Here is a 21,863-nt window from a genome sequence, read left to right as displayed (position 1 = left end):
TAGCTTCACCTCCACACGAAGACAAAAAATGGAAAAGAAAGCGGTACTGTGCAATTGCACTGTATACCTTCAATTGGCTCTGAATCACGATGGCCTATTTGCATCATGCTCTGAATCTCTCAAAGGAGAGACACCCTAACTTCAGCTTTACTTCAGCTTCCCATCTCCTTTCCTACCATTTATCGATGGATAATAATAATAATGACATTTATTAAGCGCTTACTATGTGCAAAGCACTGTTCTAAGCGCTGGGGAGGCTACAAGGTGATCAGGTTGTCCCACGGGGGGCTCACAGTCTTAATCCCCATTTTACAGATGAGATAACAGAGGCACAGAGAAGTTAAGTGACTTGCCCAAAGTCACACAGCTGACAACTGGCAGAGCAGAGATTTGAACCCATGACTTCTGACTCCAAAGCCCATGCTCTTTCCACTGAGCTATGTGTGCTGCCCAGGTAACAGAATTCAGTGACAACCTTCAGCTCTGTATAGCTGCTATTGAACATTGGTTGTGGATAAGGCTTGCCAGGTGTGGGCTGATACATAACCTTGGTCTTCTTCAGACTGTCAATCCATAGGACTTTGACGTTGTTGAAAAGTTGTTCACAACCATCTGCATGTCTTCCTGTGTGTGTGTGTGTGTGTGTGTGTGTGTGTGTGTGTGTGTGTGTACTTCCAGAGCCCAGTCATCATTATATAACAGCTGCAGTTACAGGACACTCAAGAACGTTTGCTAATATTCTCAGCCTTTTGAGTTGAAAGTGTATCCTAGAGGGTCAGGATCATATTTTTAACACTAGCTTCCAAATTTCTTGTTGCATCCTCAAGAGCAACTGCACTATACAGGTCAAACAGAACCCAACTTAGTATGTAGCACTGCTTTCCTCTGTAACGTGGAAAGGATCTACCATGGCCACCATATAATCATGGTATGATCTTAGAACCTTGATAAAACTTCTCAGAACAAACATTTTTAGCAGTTTCCAAAATCTAGGTCTAACTTATAGAATACAATGCTTTTGTAAGGTCCTTCTATGGCACAATAGAGATTTTGATGTTGTTCCATATGTTTCTTCTATATCTAACTTGGAGCAAAGATCAATTTAACCATGTCTTGCTTTAATCTAAAGCTGATTCTGGGAGGGTTTAATGAGCTTCTTCGGTAGTTAGTCGAAAAGAACTCTGACTAGAATCTTGCCAGCAATGGAGAGCACTGAGATCCCATGAACCTTCTCCTCTATATTCTCGAGAAAAAGGTGACGGTGGCATCCTTGAAATCCTGTAGCTTTTCCTCAGTATTCTATTTGCTGAGGCAGAGCTGGTGAAGGTGACTAACCATATGCCTCCTCCAGGCTTGTAGTTCCCAGCCGGTATAACGGCTCTGGGCCCCAATTCTGACTTTCTTCACAGCTCTAACTGTAGCGGTGACTTCCTTCATCCATGATTAGAGCAAAGCTATGTCATCACATTTCGGCAGGCAAACTATTCTTTGTAGAGTCATTCTCAGTGGTGGAAAGCATGTTAAGGAGATTGTGGGAGGTGGGTGGCGGGGGGGAGTGCTACCATCTCTTTAAGATTCCTTCTGTCAGTAGTGAGGGTGGATCCATCTCTACTCTTTAGTAGGGCTGTGGTGGGTTGTGTGAGGGGGGCACTTATACACTCTTCAGGGATCGGTAGAAGTCCTTGGTTTGATTTCTGTCTGCACAGCCTTCTTTCTCTTCAGCCTTGGCAACCTAGTGCTTGTATGGCATGCTTTTTTAGCTTGTTGTGTTCTACAACCTAGGCTTCCAATAAGCACCTCTTTTGTCAGGATCACAAACGAAGAGGATCTGGAACTCAGTCAGACCACCAGTATCGAAGCCACGCTTGTCACATCACACCTTCACTGGGCGGGACATGTGAGGAGAATAAATGACAGCAGGATACTCAACTGCTCTATGGTCAGATGAAATGGGTTAATTGTATGAAGGGTGGACAGAAGAAATGATTTAAAGATATATAGAGGAAAAACTGGTATGGTAGTGGGCAGTGGGGAAGGAGCTGCATAAGAGGTCAGCCTGGTGTGCAGTAATCAGATCTGGGTTCACTGTGCCTTGGAGCAGAGGCCTCAAGAAGATCGGGACACCAAGAGGGAGAAACGAATACGGAGCTTGGCACTGTGGGCATCAAACATAGGAGTGCTGTGAGGGGGCGAGTGCTACATACACACCATGTGGAAGGGATTGTCAGTCACACATTGCTCTTATCAGCCACACCTGTGTACACTGATAATATTTCACCATCAGTAGCATCATCACCTTCTAACCCGAAGGACAGCTATATCTGTGCATGTATAGAGATACACATGTACATATTCTCCAATATTTTAAGGCAAACTTTGTAAATATTTTGACCCAAATGATTTTCCATTAAACAGATTTCAAACAGATGCCTAATTAAACTATGCTATCAGGGCAGTTAAATTATTTTATTCACTCAATCATGTAAATGCTTATTACCTGCACATTTTTTACCATTTCCTGTGTACGGTGGGATGCATGAACATACATAGGATCCATTTGTATTAAGGCAAGAAGCATGCTCATCACAGTCTGATCCTACAGCACATTCATCAACATCTAGAAACAAGAGATAGAATATTTCTAAAATAACCTTTAAAAGGTGATGGCTAACTCTAAGTTGAAAGTCTTGATTCTTTTTCTTTCTTGAACAGGACAAATTCCATTTGACAACATCCAATATATTCTGAGTACCTCAAAAATTGATGTAGGGTTTTTTACTTATGATTGCACAGTACTTTTCAAATAATAACTAGTAGCAGGTAGTACTGTTCCCATTTAACAGACAGAAATATTGACAGAGAAATATTCAGGTATTTACTTAATCAGGTGAAGCACAGCTTGGAAGAGATTGAGGTTTCCTGATTCTGAGACCTAGCCTCTCATTATAGCTGATACTGCCTCTAAGAATTAGCTTAATTGGGCAAAATTTATTTCCATGCAATAGAGAAGCAGCATGGCCTAGGGGATGGAGAAATCCTTGGCAAGAAATGGAAGGAAGAAGCTGTAACAACTCTTAGCAAGACAGATTTTCTTTTTAAAGCAACCTGATTCATATTAAAAATTCCATCCAGAGTACATTTTCCTTCAATACTAGAGAACACATAGAGAGCATATGTTGAGAATGTGGTTAACATAAGGAAGAATTTCCTAAGGAGGGAAGTCGTGGATTCTCCATTCCTGAAGATCTCTCTGAAGCCCTCTGCTCTGGATGATTCAGACAAGGCATCAGCAAGGACTTGCCGGGCCAATTCTTCTGAGACCCTGGGGGAACGGTCAGGGCAAATACTGCTTCCTGAGCAGGATCTTTAACCAAAATACTCAATCCTGACAGAATCATGGGGTAAGAACTAGAATGAACGTTTTCCCAAATGCAGAGAATGAAACCCCCACATTATTCTGACTGCACTCCGAAATGGCTGCTTCTCCTGAGGCTACTGGGGTCCTTGGCATACTCTTCTACCTCGTGGGTCACTGTTCCTGATCTTAGGGTACCTACCTCACAGTGTCCATATCAGTGGGTATTAGGTCCCTCCCAGTGTGCATACAGGTGGCTAGGGGAATGGCATCGGGCATGGGCCGATGGTCCCAGAAGCAGGGCATCAGGTTCAACTAGGAGTAGGAAAAACCCCAGACATCCAGGTGAAAGGCTGGAATGCCAGGCTAGTTGGTAACATGTGTAGCCTCTGCTGCGTGTGCTGGTTGGCTTATCTCCTTCAGAAGAAGCGTGGCCTAGTGGAAAGAGCATGGGCGTGGGAGTCAGAGGACCTGGGTTCTAATCCCACTCTACCATTTGTCTGTCGTGAGACTTTGGGCAAGTCACTTAATTTCTCTAGGCCTCATCTATAAAAAGGGGATTATGACTGTAAGCCTCATATGGGACACAGATTGTGTCCAACCTGATTTTTTTAAAATCTTCTCCAGCACTTAGTACAGTGCCTGGCACTTAAGTGCTGAACAAATATCATTAAAAAAAAGTCTGCAATCCTATGATTAGAATGGTTAAAAAGAATACCAGACTCAATGTCTGGTCGAAGGCCAATAAATAGAAGTGGAAGAGAGACTGTCATATGTCTGGGATGGTTTGGGTGTGAATCTGCCTCTAGTCTGTAAGCTCCACCTTCTAGACTGTAAATTCATTGTGGGCAGGGAACGTGTCTACCAACTCTGTTATACTGTACTCTTCCAAGTGTTTAGTACAGTGCTCTGCAAGCAGTAAATGCTCAATCAATGCCATTGTTGGATTGCCAAGGGATTGGGCTAGATGATCTCAAGTTCCTATACAGTTCCATGATTCTTTGATCACTATAATTTTCATGCTCAAGATGTCCACAATGTCTAATTCCCCTTCATATATAAGAGGTGGGTATAAACTCATTCTATATCAAAGGATGAATGAACAGATTGATAAAGTTGGCTACACCTTCCATTGACAGCAAATATTACAATACTGTATTAATATACTTAGGCTTGCTTCCAAAAGCTTGATAAAGCACAAATACATATTGTCAGCACAGAGCTAATAAAATCCCATACTTATTAACCCCTGAGGCAGTTCTTACCCAGGCACGATGGTGATATGCCATTCCAGCTTCCATTGTCTGTGCAGAACATCCTTGAGTCTCCCAACAAATAGTAGCCATTATTACACTGGTAGGTAACTGTGCTGCCGGCATAGAAGTCTTCGGCAGAGTAGAAACCATTCTCCAATGGTGGAGGTACTCCACAACTGATTCCTGTGACACAAACAAAAAGGACTGAATGTCTTACATAGGATCTCCTCGGCTAAAGATACTTCAACTTAAGACAAATGGCTGTACAGCAATTTGAAGTTTTCATCCTGTTTCAGTTTTACAACACATCAGTTTTGATTTTACAACACTAGCCTCCTTTATGGCAGTAGCTTCAGAGGCAAGGGTATCTGGCCTAGTGGAAGGAGTATGGCCAGGGAGTCAGAGGGTCTGGGTTCTAATCCTGGCTCTGCCACTTGCCTGTTCTGTGACCTGGTACAGTCACTTCTCTGTGTCTCAATTTCCTCATCCACAAAATGAAGATTGAATATCTGTTCTCCCTCCTACTTAGGCTATGAGCCCCATGAGGGACAGGGATGGTTTCTGACCTGATTATCTTGTATCTACCCCAGCACTTAGTTAGTGATTGTCACATACTAAATACTTAAATATCACATTTATTATTTCCATTACTTTTATCAGTGGTGGGGGTAGGGCTGGGTAATGTAGCAGCAACTTTCAAAGTTGTGAATGGGTGGTGGGGTGGGAAGAAACAAGAGGGGAAAATTTGAAGAGGGCGGTGATGGGTTGGTCCGGGAGAGGCTGGAGCATGGGGAACAGGGAGGTCACCCACTCGCCAGGTAGCATCACCAGGGACTGTCGACACATCTATTTTCACACGAATAAACACTGGCTACCCTATGTGGACCCTCTCTGATTCAACATAAACATATTGAAGCAGCTATACTATTCATTTATAATTGATTGAGTGCACAATTCTGGGTAATTCTGGCATTCAACCTTGATCCTGGAACGAATCTTCACTTATAATACTGGTCCTATAAGAAAATTGGTTCCGACTTACAATGTTTTGACTCAAGATGCAGGTTTTCAGACCAGTTGGGGTTGTAAGTCTGAGGACTACCTGTAATCAGTTCAGGGATCAAGTTAAATTTCATAGGCTTAAAGAAAAACACCTTTACAGAAACCTGCCACAAAAAGATATGCTGGTCCACATAGTCAAAGGCTTAAAAAAAAGAAAAAGACCAGAGTGAGCCTATTAAATATCAGGCGGTGAGCTTAATTAAAATCAGGGAGTAGGGTATGTGACAATCAGGTAGTACCTTAAAATTCATTAGACTACTCTTCTTCTATGTTTTGTTCTGGTTCTGTTTAGTTCTCATGAAGAAACTTTAAATATGTGGGCAGGAAACATGTCTACCAACTCAGATTGCACTCTCCCAAGCGCTTAGTACAATGCTCTGTACCCAGTAAACGCTCAATAAATTCAATTTATGATGATATGTGCCAGGTCCAGTGCTAAGTGCTGGGATAGATAAAATAACATACATTTTGAACATTAAGAAGAACTTTTGTGGGGCTAAGCATTTTTTGAAAACTTATTTGGAAGGAGCTGTCAAAGCTAAACCTGAAAAAATAAAAAAAACTTGAGTCGTCTAGAAGGGCATTTGATGTACACTCCGTTTGGCCACAGTGCATGTTTTCACCTCACATTTTGTGTAGAACGCTGCCAGAGATTTGGGGAACATTTGCCTGACAATGTGAGCCTATTTTGATGGAGCACACAGTGGTAGAATAATTATGGTATTTATTATGTGCTTGAAGAAAAAATAGTTTGTGCACTTGCTCTTAGAAGCAGCATGGCCTGGTGGAAATAGTATAGGCCTGGGAGCCAAAGGACTTGGGTCCTAAATCTGGCTCTGCCATTTACCTGCTGTGTGACCTTGGGCAAGTGACTTCAATTCTTTGTGCCTTAGTTCCCATATCTGAAAAATGGGGAGTCAGTACCTTTTCTCCCTCCTACTTAGACTGTGAGCCCCATGTGGTTCCTGATTATCTTTGTGGCTTCCCCAGCGCTTAGTACAGTGCTTGGCACACAGTAAGCACTTAACAAATACCACAATGTTATCATTATTATTGAAATAGATGAACACTATAATAACAGTAATAATGATAAAAATGTGTAATTAACAATTTCCTGTTTGCCAAGCAGGGTACTAAGTACTGGAGTAAATACAAGATAATCAAGTTGGGCACAGTCCCTGTCCCGTATGGGCTCACAGCCTAAGGGGAAGGAGGAAGTATAAGGTTTCTTTAACATCAAGCTTTGTAAGAAAGTGACTCTCATGTTACAGGAGAAGTGGGTACCTATACTATACAAAAGCAGTCAGTGCACAGTAAAGAATACTTGGTCATGCAAATAAATGCCATCATGTAGATAAGGACTCAGGGGAGATCAATAACAAATCATCATCCAGGTACTAGTAAACTGCACATATCCAGGGATAATGGCAAAACTTGGAGTGCGGGTGGGATGGCAAGCCTTCTATGTCTGTCTTCCTCAGAGTGCAAGCTTCTTCATTCATTCAGGCAATGTGTCTTGCAGTTTAACTTCTAAAGCACTTAGTACAATCAGTACATTGTATTCAGAAGGAGCTCAAGAACTACCACTGCAACAGGGGAGGTGGTGATGAGGCCATAGAGAGGGAGTGGGGGGAAGGTGAAGGGAATGGCTGTTCAGCAGGGAAAATCCCCCCCTCTTAAAAAAAAAATAAATTTTGCAAAACAAAAACAAGAATGTCACAACATCCTGAGTTCTCTGTTGACTAGGGGGCAGCAGAATATAATTTGCTGATCCCCAAGAGATACTGTGTCACCAAACACAACATACATTATCACTGAGGAAATATGCAAATCTGGATGTGATCTTGTAAAGTGACTTAGCAGCATGATCAGCAACGGCAACTCACTTTCACAGTGGGGAAGTGGTTGAGTCCATTGTCCCTGATTGAGGCAGTGCTGCATAGGGTTCCCAACTATCTGGAAGCCTGGATCACAGAAAAGACTGACTTTTGAGCCTGGCTTTAAATCTGCTGATGAAACCCTCAGGTGAGGTATGAATCCCTCTAAAGATGGGCAATCTGAAGACAAAGACACATATAGAATTTGGTTGTAACATTGAGTCTGACATTGAATGCACACTTAAATGTCTGTATATCAACATTAATGTGCATTGGTCAAGTGTCACTGATGTGTTCAATAAAAAAGTTGAACAAAATCTGCTTCCTCTTTTGTATGGATGGCAAATAGGATTTAAAAATAGATGTAAACAATAGTTAAAGGTTAAAAGCCCAAGCATACATAATTTCTTTTTTGGTAATTCCCAAGGTTTTCCATCTGAGTAAATTTCTAAGGCTGTCATGGTATCTACTTGTTTTTAAAAATAATATGACCTTATCTACCCTTTAATTCCTTCGTGTTCTGATTTTCAGTGTATTCTCAAAGATTCCTTGTGTGTTTCCAGTTGACAAATTGTAGATTCAGTGAATGAAGAAATACGTGCTGGGAAATGCTTAATGCCATTTCTGCTTGGTTGGGAATTAAAATGCTCACACAGAGAGGCGTTGTATGTACCACCTTTGGCAGAGGCAGTTAGCTCTCAGGGGTAAGATTCATAATCAGACAAATTCTAGTGTTTAGGCCTCACAAATGTGCCAGGAACATAAATGACCATTTGTTGACACTATACCTCTCCCTGAAACAAAACGGCTTTGCCACCATCATCTGGGCACAAATCCGCACAACAACAAATATTGATGAAGAAAATGAATGTTTCTGTGGAGATTTTCAATGGACAACAATGAGTGCCCATACCGGACAAACTAATTACATTGGGTGACAAACTCTCAAAACTGGTAGTGATCCTGCATCTCCAAAGTAAAACCAAATCATTGATAGATGTCATGGGACTGGCAGTAAAATGAAGTCCAGATGACATGGCAACATAGATGAAAGCTGGGAGCCAATCTGGACAGAGGCCAGTTTGGTGCACTGCAATCAAGTAAAGACTGGGGTTCTTTGAGAAGCTCCCTTTGACAGGATTGCTAGTCAGCAGGCAAAACTGAAAACAGCTCCAGGCACTGCAAACAGTAGACATGACAACAAAGAACAGTCTTTATATGTGCACTGACTGTATGGTCAGGGCTGTCTGTCCCTCACTGTTTTTTTCAGGCAACTATAGATGAACTTCAGCATCAGTGGTATCATTTTTTAATACAAAACATAACTCCCACTATAGGTTTTTAGCTTCTTTTCATTCATTCAATCATATGTATTGTGCGCTTACTGAGGGCAGAGCACTATACTAAGCACTGGAAAGTACAACAATAAACAGTGGCAGTCCCTGCCCACGAGTTTACAGTCTAGAGCGTACAGTCTTCTTTTCCCCACCCAACTCTGTGTATTTGATGCACATATCCTTCAAAGTAGGGGGAGCATGAAGCTCATTCTGTTTTTTTCCCCATTGGTTAAAGTTTCAAGGCTGACCCTTATTGAAAGTGAAGGCAGTTAGTAATGAAAGAAAATGACAGGCAGAAAGAACAAGAGAAACAAAGAAACTAAGGGAGAAGAAAGCTTACATCAAAGTAATAATGATAATGATAACATTTGTTAAGCACTTACTATGTGTGAAGCACTGTTCTAAGCGCTTGATCCAAGGTGATCAGGTCGTCCCACGTGGGGCTCACAGTCTTAATCCCTATTTTACAGATGAGGTAACCGAGGCCTAGAGAAGTTAAGTGACTTGCCCAAAGTCACACAGCTGACAAGTGGTGGAGCCGGGTTCCGAACCCATGACCTCTGGCTCCCAAGCCCGTGCTCTTTCCACTGAGCCACGCGGCTTCTCTGAAGTAGAGTCAAGGGAGACTAGAAGAGTTGAAAGGTAGGTCAAAGGGACTGAAGAGTAATAATAATAATAATTCCCTTCTAGACTGTGAGCCCGTTGTTGGGTAGGGACTGTCTCTATATGTTGCCGACTTGTACTTCCCAAGCGCTTAGTACAGTGCTCTGCACACAGTAAGTGCTCAATAAATATGATTGAATGAATGAGTAATGAGCAGGAGATGATCAGTCAAGCAATCAATGCCATTCCATTTATTTTGTGCTTCCTGTGTGCAAAGCACTGTACTAAGTATTTAAGCCAAAAAGCATTTTTGACCAACTGGGCAGTTATTATGTTTCTGATGTTCTTAAGACCCTGTTTTTAGAAAGTTCGGGAGCTGCAGTTACTCAAGACCAGGAAACTGGAAGCTGCGGAAATTGAGGACCCAGGCCATAACCATATCTTCCCCACTCCCACCTTCTGCTTATCACATCCCAATTCTCTTACCACTGAACCAAACCACCCATCTCCAGCAAAGATCCAAGATAGCTCAATCCTTACCCAACATCCCTGCACCTTAGATCATCCCCTCACCAATTCCCCATCCTACAGCCCTATCTAAATGCATTTTATGAAATCCCTGCTTCATCATGGGAAATTCTCCTTCACCCCTGACCTCTTCCAAACCAGTCACTGCAGTTCCTTGAAGTCAGAGACCTAGCTCACTATGGATGATACCGTTTCCCCTGCTGCTATCTCCTGAGGTGGGTCCCATCTGCTTCCATTCTCTCTGACTCATGGAGAAAAGGGGACAATTCAGATTGCTCCTTGCCTCAATATCCCCCTCCCACTATCTGCCCCCTGCCATTCCCCACCTTCTCCAAGGTGAGGTGGGGTGAGTCGCTGAGTCTCTCCCTCCTTTCTCCAACTCCTTCCCGCACCCACATCCACTCTCTCATCCTTCTCGGTCATCTCGCAAGTGAAGATCGCCCTCCTCCTTTCAAATCTACCCTTTCTACTTATACTTCCGACCCCATCCCTTCTCACCTCCTAAAATCACTTGCTTCCATTCTCCTTCCCTCTCTGATCCTCATTTTTTACCACTCACTCTCTGAATACACCTCCTTTTCCTTTAAAAGCTGCTTATATCTCCCCCATGTTAAAAGAGCCTTCTCTGGATCCCACTGTGCTCTTTATGTAATGCCTTGTGTGTCTACTCCTACCTGTGTACACTCCTCAAACAGATTGTTTATTCTCGATCCCTTTCCTCCAACTCCCTTTTTGTTCCTCTATCTGGTTTATCCCCTCTTCACACAACTGAGGTTGTACTCTCTAAGATCATCAATTATCTTTTTGCCAAAGCTAACATCCCTACTCTAAACTAATTCTCCTCTAAGTCTTGGATACCTTTGATCTCTGGGACCAATCCCTTCTCCTGGAAATGCTATTTTTTTTTGTTCATTTGTTTTTAGTTTTTTTAGATGGCATTTGTAAAGTGCTTACTATGTGCCAGGCACTGTACTATGTGCTGGGGGTAGATCCAAGCTAAACAAGTTGGACACAGTCACACAATTTTAATACCCATTTTACAAATGAGGTAACAGCCACAGAGAAGTTAAGTGACTTGGCCGAGGTCACACAGTAAAGTGGGAAAGCCGGGATTAGAACCAAGGTTTTTCTGACTCCCAGGCCAGTGTTCTATCTACTAGGCCACACTGCTTCTCAAACCTTGATTTGATAATCACAATCCTCCCCTAGTACCCAGTTATGTTTTTGATTTCCCCTTCTTAGCCTCTTTCACTGACTTCCTCCACCTTTCACATCCTATGGGTATATCTCAAGGCTCTCTTCTGGGACCTCTTTTCTTATTTTACATTAACTCCCTGGTGAAGCTCCCATGGCTTCAGACACCACCTCCATGCATAGAACTGCCAAATCTATCTCAACCTTTCCCCTTATCTGCAATCCTGTATTTCCTCTGGCCTCCAAGAGGAAATATCCCAAATGAATGTCTCATCTTCCCTTTTAGATCACCTCCCCCACCTGTTTCATCACAGTTGACACTACAAACTTTCCCACCTCTTAAGTCCACAACCTTGGTATCATCCTTGATTTCTCCCTTTCATCAGCTTCCACGTTCAGTTGGTCACCAAATCACTGGCTGTTGGTCTCACATTTCCTTCCGCCTTCAGGACATCTTTAATTGGATGTCCTGCTTACATCTCAAAATTAATATGTACAAAACAGAATTCCTTATCTTCCCACCCAAACCCTGTCCCCACTCTGACTTTCCCATCACTGTAGACAGCAACATCATCCTCCCTGTCCTACAAGCCCATTATTATTATTATTAAGTGCCATTGAGTCATTTCTGATTCATAACGACTCTATGGATAAACTTTCTCCAGAACAGCCTGTCCTCCACCATAATCTGCAATCTTTCTAATGGTTCTCTCGTTATTGTTATGATCTCTACCCATCTAGCTGCTGGTCTGCCTCTTCCACGTTTTCCCTGGACTTTTCCTAGCATTAGTGTCTTCTTCAGAGAATTAGTCCTCCTAATTATGTGTCCAAAAATGCTAATCTAAGTCTAGTCATTTGGCCTTCCAAAGACCACTTTAATTTAATTTGCTCCAAAATCCATTTGTTTGTTTTTGGGGCAGTCCATTGTATTTGCAAAAGCCTTCTCCAACACCACATTTCAAAAGAATCAACGTTCTTTCTATCCTGTTTTTTTCCACTGTCCAGCTTTCAGATCCATACATTGTCACTGGAACACCATAGAGTTAACAATTTGTATTTTTGTGGCAATAGTTACATCAGCACATTTCATGACTTTTTCCAGGCTCTTCATAGCAAGCCTTCCTAACATTGATCTTTGGCATATTTCTTGGCTACTAGTTCCTTTATTATCGATCCCAGAAGAGAAAAATTGTCAACTATTTCAATCTTCTCTCCATCCACTAGCCCATTACCTTGGTGTTATCCTTGACTCACCTCTCTCATTCAACCCAAATATTCAATCTGTCACTAAATCCTGTCGGTTCAACCTTCACAACATAACTAAAATCTGTCCTTTCCTCTCCATTTAACTGCTAGCATGTTAATCCAAACACTTATCCTATCCTGCTTTGAATACTGCATCAGCCTCCTCATTGACCTCCCTGCCTCCTGTCTCTCCCTTCTCCAGTCCATACTTCACTCTGCTGTTCAGGTCATTTTTCTACAAAAATGTCCAGGCCATGTTTCCCTACTCCTCAAGATGCTCCAGTGGTTGCCCATCTACCTCATCATCATCATCAATCATATTTATTGAGTGCTTACTATGTGCAGAGCACTTTACTAAGCGCTTGGGAAGTACAAATTGGCAACATATAGAGACAGTCCCTACCCAACAGTGGGCTCACAGTCTAAAAGGGGGAGACAGAGAACAAAGCCAAACATACTAACAAAATAAAATAAATAGAATAGATATATACAAGTAAAATAAAGAAATAAATAGAGTAATAAATATGTACAAACATATACATATATACAGGTGCTGTGAGGAAGGGAAGGAGGTAAGATGGGGGGATGGAGAGGGGGACGAGGGGGAGAGGAAGGAAGGGGCTCAGTCTGGGAAGGCCTCCTGGAGGAGGTGAGCTCTCAGTAGGGCCTCCACATCAAACAGAAACTCCTTACCATTGACTTTAAAACACTCAATCAACTTGCCCTCTCCTACCTTACCTACCTTGCTGCTTTCCTACTACAACACAATCCACACATTTCACTCCTCTAATGCCGACCTACTCACCATACCTCAATCTCATCTATATCACCACCGACCTCTAACCCAAGTCTCCCTTCTGGCCTGGAACGTGCTCCCTCTTCATATCCAACAGACAATCACTTTCCCCACCTTCAAAGATTTATTAAAATCACTCTTCAAGAGGCCTTACCTGATTAAGCCCTTAGTTCCTTTTCTCCCACTCCCTTCTGTGACACTCTTGCACTTGGATTTGCAACCTTTATTTATCCTTCCCTAGGCAGTTCTGTACATATCTGTAATGTATTTCTTTATATTAATGTCTGTCTTCCCTTCTAGACTCACTGTGGGCAGGGAAAATGTCTACCAATTCTGTTATATCGTACACTCCCAAGCACTTAGTACAGCGTTCTGCACATAGAAAGTGCTCAATAAATACAACTGATTGATTTGATTGATTTTTTTTCCACAATATTTCCAGGATCTTTCCCTAACTTTACATTCTAATGACCACTCTGCTGGTTCAGGCTTCTGGTATATCCCAAGTTGACTACTGCATCAACCTCTTTGCTGATCTTCTCGCCTCTAGTCTCTCTCCCTGTTTCAGCCAGTCTATAATTCACTATGTTGCCTGGATCAATTTTCTAAAACATTGCTCTGTGAATGTTTTCCAACTCCTTGAAAACCTCCAACAATTGCCCAGTTCTCTCAGTATTAAGCAGAAACTCATGATCACAGGATTTAAGGCACTCAATCAGCTCTCTTCCCCTGCTTATCCTCTCTCTCCTCCCACTATACCCCAACATTCATATTTTGTTCCTGTCAAGCACTCCTATTTATCTTATCTTTCCCACTGCTGAATTCTTGGTCATGTCTTCCTCCTGCCTAGAACTCCCTGTCCCTTCTAATTTGACAGATACAGCTCCTGGAATTTTGCAAGCACTTCTGAAATCACATCTTCTCCAGGAAGCTTTCCCCAATTAATCATTATTCTCCTTACATATCTTCCCAAATACCACCTTAACAGTTTTGTGCTCTTTCCACACTATGCCTTCCCAACCAGCCATAACATTTCCCTTAATATCGACATACCCTCTTCTATTTAAGCACTTACCCAAACATCCATCTTTCCCTTTTACTACCTCTCTGTTGTTTTGTGTCTTTCTCCCAAACTAGGTTGTAAGCTCTGTACAATGCAGGTGCTTAATACCCTTGATTGATTGATGTTTTTCCTAATTTATTAGATTCAAAGAGCAACAAATTTGAAGAAGTATTTAATACCTGAATTTAATCATCTCGCATAACCTGTGAGATCATTTGCAAGACTAGGGTTCTGACATATTGGCAGAGGTAGGCATATAGTGGAAGAGGTAGGCATATAATGGATAGAGCATGGGCCTGAGAATCAGAAGGACTTGGGTTCTAATCCCGGCTCCACCACTTGTCTGCTAAGTGACCTTGAGCAAGTCACTTCACTGGGCCTCCGTGACCTCATCTGTAAAATGGGGATTGAGACTGTGAACTCAATACGGGACAGAGATTGTGTCCAACATGATTGGCTTGTATCCACCCCAGCACTTAGTACAGTGCCTGGCACATAGTAAGCATTTAACAAATATCACAATTATTATTAGTCAGAACTATGCATATTTTATTAATATTTCATTCTATGAATTATCTTTACTGAAAATATGCAAATTGGGAAGGAAATGATAAGAAAACTCTTTGCAATCATATTTGAACAGCCTAGAGGATTAGCATATGATCACACTCAGAGCCAGTAATCCCCCACATTCTGTATGACATCATTTCTTCACGTCTCATGCAACACAATCACTTCGTATGCAACGTTTTGTTGAAGGTTATACCTTAGCAGCCACCGTAAAACTCCTGATTTGACAGTGGCCGTTGTGCCCAGAATTGACCCAGATGGAGCACGGGTCTTGGAGTCAGAAAGACCTGGGTTCTAATCCTGGCTCCGCCACTTGTCTGCTGTGTGACCATGGGCAAGTCACTAAAATTCCCTGTGCCTCAGTTACCTCATCTGTAAAATGGGGATTAAGACTGTGAGCCTCATATGGGACACTGACTGTGTCCAACTTGATTATCTTGTATCTACCCCAGCACTTAGTACAGTGCCTGGAACATAGTGTTTAATAAATTCCATTAAAATTATTATTATTATGATGATTTGTTCCCAAATCAGAGGGCAGGAGGAGGAGCTTGAATGGTGCCCCTGCCCAGCTCTGATGCCATGCCACTCATGCCGTGCACACTTCTGTCACCATGCTGCTCCTACCCCATCTAATACGCTGCTTTACCCACAACTCCTTCTTTCTGATGCTGCATTGACCCAGCCCTGGCACCCTCTGATGCTGGGCCATGCTCCTCTGGTGTTTTATCTGCACAGCGCCATCTTGAGGATGTCTGGCCCAACCACCATCTTGGTACAGCTGACCTCACTGTGTGCCATCATGAGAGACCACATACCCCAATTAAAGAAATAAAATAAAATTTAGTTACATTTTCATAATTCATTCTGGTTGCAATTCATTTTATTTTGTAAAACACAGGAATTTAGGATGGTGACTAAATTCTAATTCTAACTACCTGATGGTCAAAATAATTTACTTTATTCCAGTTAGTGATGATTTTGGACAGTCATGTTCAATATCTCCCATCTGTCTTTTGATTATTTGGGAGCTTACAATATCCAGTCTGGTAATCATCCAAACTCTTTGATTCCCCCTCACCTTTCATTCATTCAATCGTATTTATTGAGCGCTTACTGTGTGCAAGCACTGTACTAAGCGCTTGGGAGAGAACAAGTTGGCAACATATAGAGAAGGTCCCTATCCAACAACGGGCTCACAGTCTAGAAGACTTCTTCTTGTCTTCCTTCTTCTAGAACCTTCTTCCTGTTTTATATCTTTGGACGACTTAATTGTTTACAAAGCCTCCAGCAGAGAATAGGTAGGGGCAAGGAGGGGAGGTAAATCAAACCCCTGAATTTGGATATCTCAAGTAGCTCTTAAAAAAGATGTGGTGGGGAATAAAGTTGAAACGAATAGCTCAAAGTATTGCGGTTAACCATAAGTTAATAATAAATGAATAATGAATCACAAATTCAATCTTTCTTTTTTCCCTTTGTCCCTCATTGCCACAGATAATCAAGATTCAGGAAGTGTAACTAGAAATTCTAACAATTCTTCTTGAACAAAAACTAAGTAGAGATGAAATTCTAACCAGCACAGAATATGCTCTTGGAATCGATCTTCACTTTTCCAACAACCCCTGACAGGAAGTCTGGCCAGGCCAACATATTTCCTTTACTGAGTTCTCTTGGACATGATGTAGCCAAAGTCTTCACCTGGAAGGTTAAAACAGAGATTTAGAGACAGGCAGAGATTGGATGGTCTGAGCTAGTATCCCTGCAAAAAAGCCCAGATCGAGATCTTAAAAAGTAAACCTAGAGGTTCCAGCCCATTTTTATTTATGGGTTGTTGCTGTTTTTTCTTTTATTGCTCCGAGAGTGTGTGTTCATAGAAAGTGATACTTTGGTGATAGTGGAAAACTAGTTTTCAAAGAATTACAATACACTAGTGCTTTGACTTGAAGAGATATGATTACTCCAGCAAATCATCTTGTTTGCGGTAAATTAATTGGTCTCCCTAAGGGTACTAAGCCACCCGCCAAAAGTTAATGTTATGTTCCTTTGAAGTTATACAGCTCCCTATGCATTATACCTCTGGGACTTTTTCAGTCAGATGCATTAATTCTATTTTTGCAACCAGTTTAAGTGAAATCCAAAGCAATGTAATAATTATACAATAAAAAGGCATGAAGAATACAGTAATAGATATAATAGCAAGATAATAATGATTGATACCTAGGCCATTCTCTTTTATCCAGAGAGCGCTCTGCCCAAGGAACCTTTACCTTTTTATAACCTCAGATCAGAGGTTTAGTACCTGTGCTCATCATGGGATTATGCTCATGAACCTGACAGTCACCAAGGAACAATGGGAAGAATAGGAAACAAGGGGATAGTTCCTGAATTAATGAAAACAGACAATCACAGGATATGTGGAACTTATCTTGTATGGAATTATTGTTTTAAATTATTGCTCTGCAGGAGGGCTAGTTTCTGCAGAAATTAAGTACAGAGGAGCTAGGCTCATGCAAAACCAACGTGCAGGGAAATTGATCTAGTGTAGAACTCATATTGTTTGGAACCAATGCTCTGCTGGGCAACTGGTCTAATGAGGGATATAGTACTGTTCAAGGGACATGATCTAGGGTAACCAGATTGTCTTGCAATCTAAGTGGGGCAGTCTGTTTCTTGGTGGGACTTCCAGGTATGTGGACAATGCTTACAATGAGTTCTTCCCCCATTTACAAATGTACATTTTCCCACAGACACACATCCTCTTCAACATATTCACAGTGATAGAGACATGCTTATTCAGAAACACACAGAGATGTGCTTGGTGAGGTGCTAAATAGCAGGGCAGGAAAGGAGAAGCATATTATCACCACCACCTTTTCCAGCTGCTTGAAGGAGACCTAACAACTTCTCAGTCTTGCATCCCAAATGCTGTCTCCCTAACCAAAGACCCAAAGTACTCCTTCTTCTATCTCCCCAATCCAGTAGATGAATGGAACTTTCTCTTTTTTTCCCCCTCTTTCTTCCCCTCTATTCCTTTAGACACACAAAGGCACACACACTCACATTCTTCCCATACTTCTTGTGATGGGTCATGGTGACAGAACGTGACAGTCTCATATAGTGTGGACTCACCAGTCTGGGATGTGAATGTGTGAACCTACATGGAAGAAGGAAGCAGTGTGGTCTAATAATAATAATAATAATGTTGGTATTTGTTAAGCACTTACTTTGTGCCAAGCACTGTTCTAAGGTCTAGTGGAAAGAGCATGGGCCTAGTGGATAAAGGATGGGCCTGGTAGTCAAAAGAACCTGTGTTCTAATCCTGGCTCTGCCACGTCTGCTGTGTGACCTTGGGCAAGTCACTTAATTTCTCTGGGCTATAGTTACCTCATCTGTAAATGGAGATTAAGATTGTGAGCCCTCTGTGGGACAGGGACTGGATCCAATCTGATTAGCTTGTATCTACCCCAGCATTTAGTACAGTGCCTGGCACATGGTAAATGCTCAACAAATACCATGAAAAAAAGGAGTCTAATCCTTGGTTCTGCTCCCAGCTTCTGGCAGTTGTCAAAGCTAAAAAAAAAAGGTTCTGTGGCCAATCTACCTTCTCCTCTTTTCTATGTAATGACAACTTTAAAATGAGGAAAATTAAAAGGATTAAAGTTACAGGGGTTACAAAGATGAAATAGATAACCCTAAATAAGGATTGAATATGATTACTCTAAGAGTTTTACGCAGAAGACAGGACATTCTGGAGAAAATATATCCATAGAGTTACTAAGAATTGGAAATGACTCTATAGCACTTGATAATAATAATAGCTTTATGATTTTAGGAACCCACTTTAGCTAGATATATAGATAGCATATCTTTGTTCTTCCACACCCCTTCTATTTCTCCACTCCAATCTTTCCATGCTTATTCCGTAACATGTTTCTAAATGAGTCTGTGTTGTTTGCACTATATAGTATTAATTTGAAAAAGCACACAATAAAGATGATCTTTTTCAAACATTAGTGAGAGATTGAAATGTATGAATGGTGTTTCTTTTCTAATGAACACTGACACAGAATCATAGCCACAATTCTCCTGCATTCTACTACTATGCCATACATCGACCAAGTCATAAAATATATTGGAACCATGGGCAAAAGCGGCATTAGTTATTCATGATTATCCTCTTCCTAAATCATGAGTGAAGATTTTCCATGAATTACATTTTATAAACTTTGTTAAAATACCACCATAACTTAACGAAGCTCTTTCTCCTGTTGTGGTTCACCAAGTTCAACCACATACCTTTCAGAGCCACAGAGAGGAGGACACCCCTCTTCCACCCGTCCCTTACACTTGGTTTGAGCAGAGAATTTTTTCCTTGAAGCTACCAGTAATATAGCTCCAACCCAAGAGAAGGGAATGGGACCTGGGCCAGCAGTGGTGCCCAGGTTGTCCTACTCTCTGGGCAGAATCCTCCAGAGTGCAATCAACCCCATGCTTACTCCACCCAGTTTAAACACCCGCCCTTTGTAAAAACAGAAAATGGAAAGTGAATAACAGCAAGTGATCTGTTAGAGTGGAAATAGAGGATAATCAGTTAATGAGAGTAGGAAGTGCTTCACGTCTTCATGTTGCCTTTTTCCAAGCCCGTGTGCCAGGCACTGTACTAAGTGCTGGAAAGACACGAGCTAATCAGATTGGACACCATCCATGTCCCCCATGGAGCACACAGTCTTAATCTCCATTTTACAGATGAGGTAACTGAGGCACAGAGAAGTGAAGTGACTTGCCCTAGGTCACACAGCAAACAAGAGGCAGAGCCTGAGTTAGAACCCAGGTCCTCTTACTCCCAGGTCTGTGCTCTTTCCATTAGACCACACTGCCTTTGGATGATAGATGAACAAATCGATGTTCATAGATGAATAACTAACAATTGGCAATTATTCTAGATTAGAGACCATTGAGAAGATAAAACGTAAAATGTGGCCCTGGAAAGAGACTTGAATTGCAATAAGAAGATCTAAGGAATTCAGGATTATGAGCAGGTAACTAAATAATGGAAAACAACTATGAATGAAATTAACCAGTAAAGGGGACAAAGGATGAATAGACTCAGGTGACTATGCACTTGCATTCTGATATGGTTTCATTAAACCAATTCCAATTTTCATCCCCTTACTGGCTGATATCATTCATCATTTCCCCTCTGTACTTTTAAAACATTATTCACCTGTTGAGGAGACAAAATATAGTCCCAGATATTGAGCTGGCTGAGTGATCCTACAAAAGACTCAGCTGGATTGAATCCCTCTCCCCTTTTGTCTTGTTCTTGTCCAAGAACTAATGCACCACCTCCTAAGGAGAGAAAAAGAAAAAAAAAGTTTCATAATACATTCTTAATCTAAACTGAAGGCTAAAATGTGTAATGTGATGTTGAGTTCAACCTGCACCTGCCCCACTATTACTGTTGTAAGTAAACCCTATTCCCACACTCCTGTGGCTCCTCCCAGCTGATTTCATCACCACAGCTAATTGATGAGAGATGGCCACTGGAGGAGGAATGCTGATGGTAAGGGAGGCTGTGCCTACCATCATAGTTTGTCACTTGATCGTATTTATTGAGCACTTACTGTGGGCAGATCACTGTACTGAGCACTTGGGAGAGTATAATACAACAATGAAACAGACACATTCCCTGCCCACAACGAGCTTACAGTCTAGAGGAGGAGGCAGACATTAGTATAAATAAATTACAGAAAATTACATAAGTGCTGTGAGGCTGGGAGGGGGTTCCACTGAGTCACTTTGACTTTAATTTCATTGCAGCCTATTGTGGAAATGTAGAGGAAAGGAGATATTAAAATTAAAAAGCATCTTAGAGTCCGATACAGCTTCCTGTGGGCAGGGATCCAGTCTACTCTAGTGTACTCTGCCATGCGCTTGGGACAGTGTCTGCACACAGTAAGCACTCATTAAATACCTTTGATTTGTTGTAACTACAACAGGATCAACTTCGTTTTCACAAGACATACCGGGGATAGCTGTACCAACAGAGAGGCCGGTGCCACCGTCAGATAATTTCCCATCAATATAAACCTTCCAGGCTCCACCAATACTTGTCCAAGTGACTGCAATATGATGCCAACTGCCATCGTTGACTGAGGGACAGTCTGTTATCCTCTCCTTTCCATTGACATAAAGAACCCAACTGAAGAGAAAAAGAGATCACGTGTGAGTATTAATTAGCCCCAGTGCGTATCAATTAGTCCCATATGGAAAATGTTTCTGGCATTAAGGTGTCATGTTCTTTTGCATGCTTCTAAATTCAAAGCTCAATTTCATTTTACTAATTGGTCACATTCAAAGCTGCAAGAATAAGACAAGCTGTTGAATTTTCAATGACAATAATTTCAACAAACACTGCCCTAGGGGGTTGGTACTGCTGAGAAGATGTCAACATTCATTCATTCAATCATATTTATTGAGTTCTTACTGTGTGCAGAGCACTGTACTAAGCACTTGGAAAGTATCCAGATGCTGGACAGAATGATAACTATGGAATTCTCATGACAAGCACCACCTGTGATACTTTGCCATTGAGCAGGTCTATCTAATGGGTGATTTTTCTTGTTCATAATTAGTTAATTCATAAATCCCAGTGGTTGGAATTCTAAGTATGGAAAATATACCTTCAAAGCAAATATCAAAAGGACTTCAAGAATGGCCTGATTTACCCATTATAATCTGTTAGGAGAAAGGTATTATCACTTCCATTCTCTAGGGCATACGAGATCGGAGTCCCATAATTGATGATATCTGAGGACTTCATCCAGAATGCACATGTAATGGCACGAAGGGATGGGAGCACCCCATCTAGCATGACATATCCATAGATCCCAGAAACTTCAAAATCCAGGTTAAAACCAGCAGACAGTTCTATATTAAAAAATAATAATTTGCTTTAAACACTAAATAAAGACAAT

At 41.6% G+C, this 21,863-nt stretch overlaps 1 protein-coding gene across 1 annotated transcript in view; it reads right to left on the bottom strand.

Moving 5' to 3' along the window:
* The window catches only part of SVEP1 (sushi, von Willebrand factor type A, EGF and pentraxin domain containing 1), a 230,078-nt gene that overhangs the window by 67,617 nt on the left and 140,598 nt on the right, over positions 1-21,863 (bottom strand). Inside the window, exons 26-32 of the mRNA XM_038769610.1 lie at positions 21,615-21,816; positions 20,913-21,088; positions 20,111-20,235; positions 16,461-16,584; positions 7,560-7,730; positions 4,621-4,794; positions 2,498-2,617 (exon numbers count right to left, since the gene is read on the bottom strand). Coding sequence (XP_038625538.1) covers positions 2,498-2,617; positions 4,621-4,794; positions 7,560-7,730; positions 16,461-16,584; positions 20,111-20,235; positions 20,913-21,088; positions 21,615-21,816 — 1,092 coding nt within the window. The remainder of the gene's footprint in view (positions 1-2,497; positions 2,618-4,620; positions 4,795-7,559; positions 7,731-16,460; positions 16,585-20,110; positions 20,236-20,912; positions 21,089-21,614; positions 21,817-21,863) is intronic.

Source organism: Tachyglossus aculeatus, chromosome X4 (genome assembly GCF_015852505.1).
Source record: "Tachyglossus aculeatus isolate mTacAcu1 chromosome X4, mTacAcu1.pri, whole genome shotgun sequence".
Taxonomy (NCBI): domain Eukaryota; kingdom Metazoa; phylum Chordata; class Mammalia; order Monotremata; family Tachyglossidae; genus Tachyglossus; species Tachyglossus aculeatus.
Note: the sequence above shows the minus strand (reverse complement) of the source record. Positions and strands in the feature narration are given on the sequence as shown.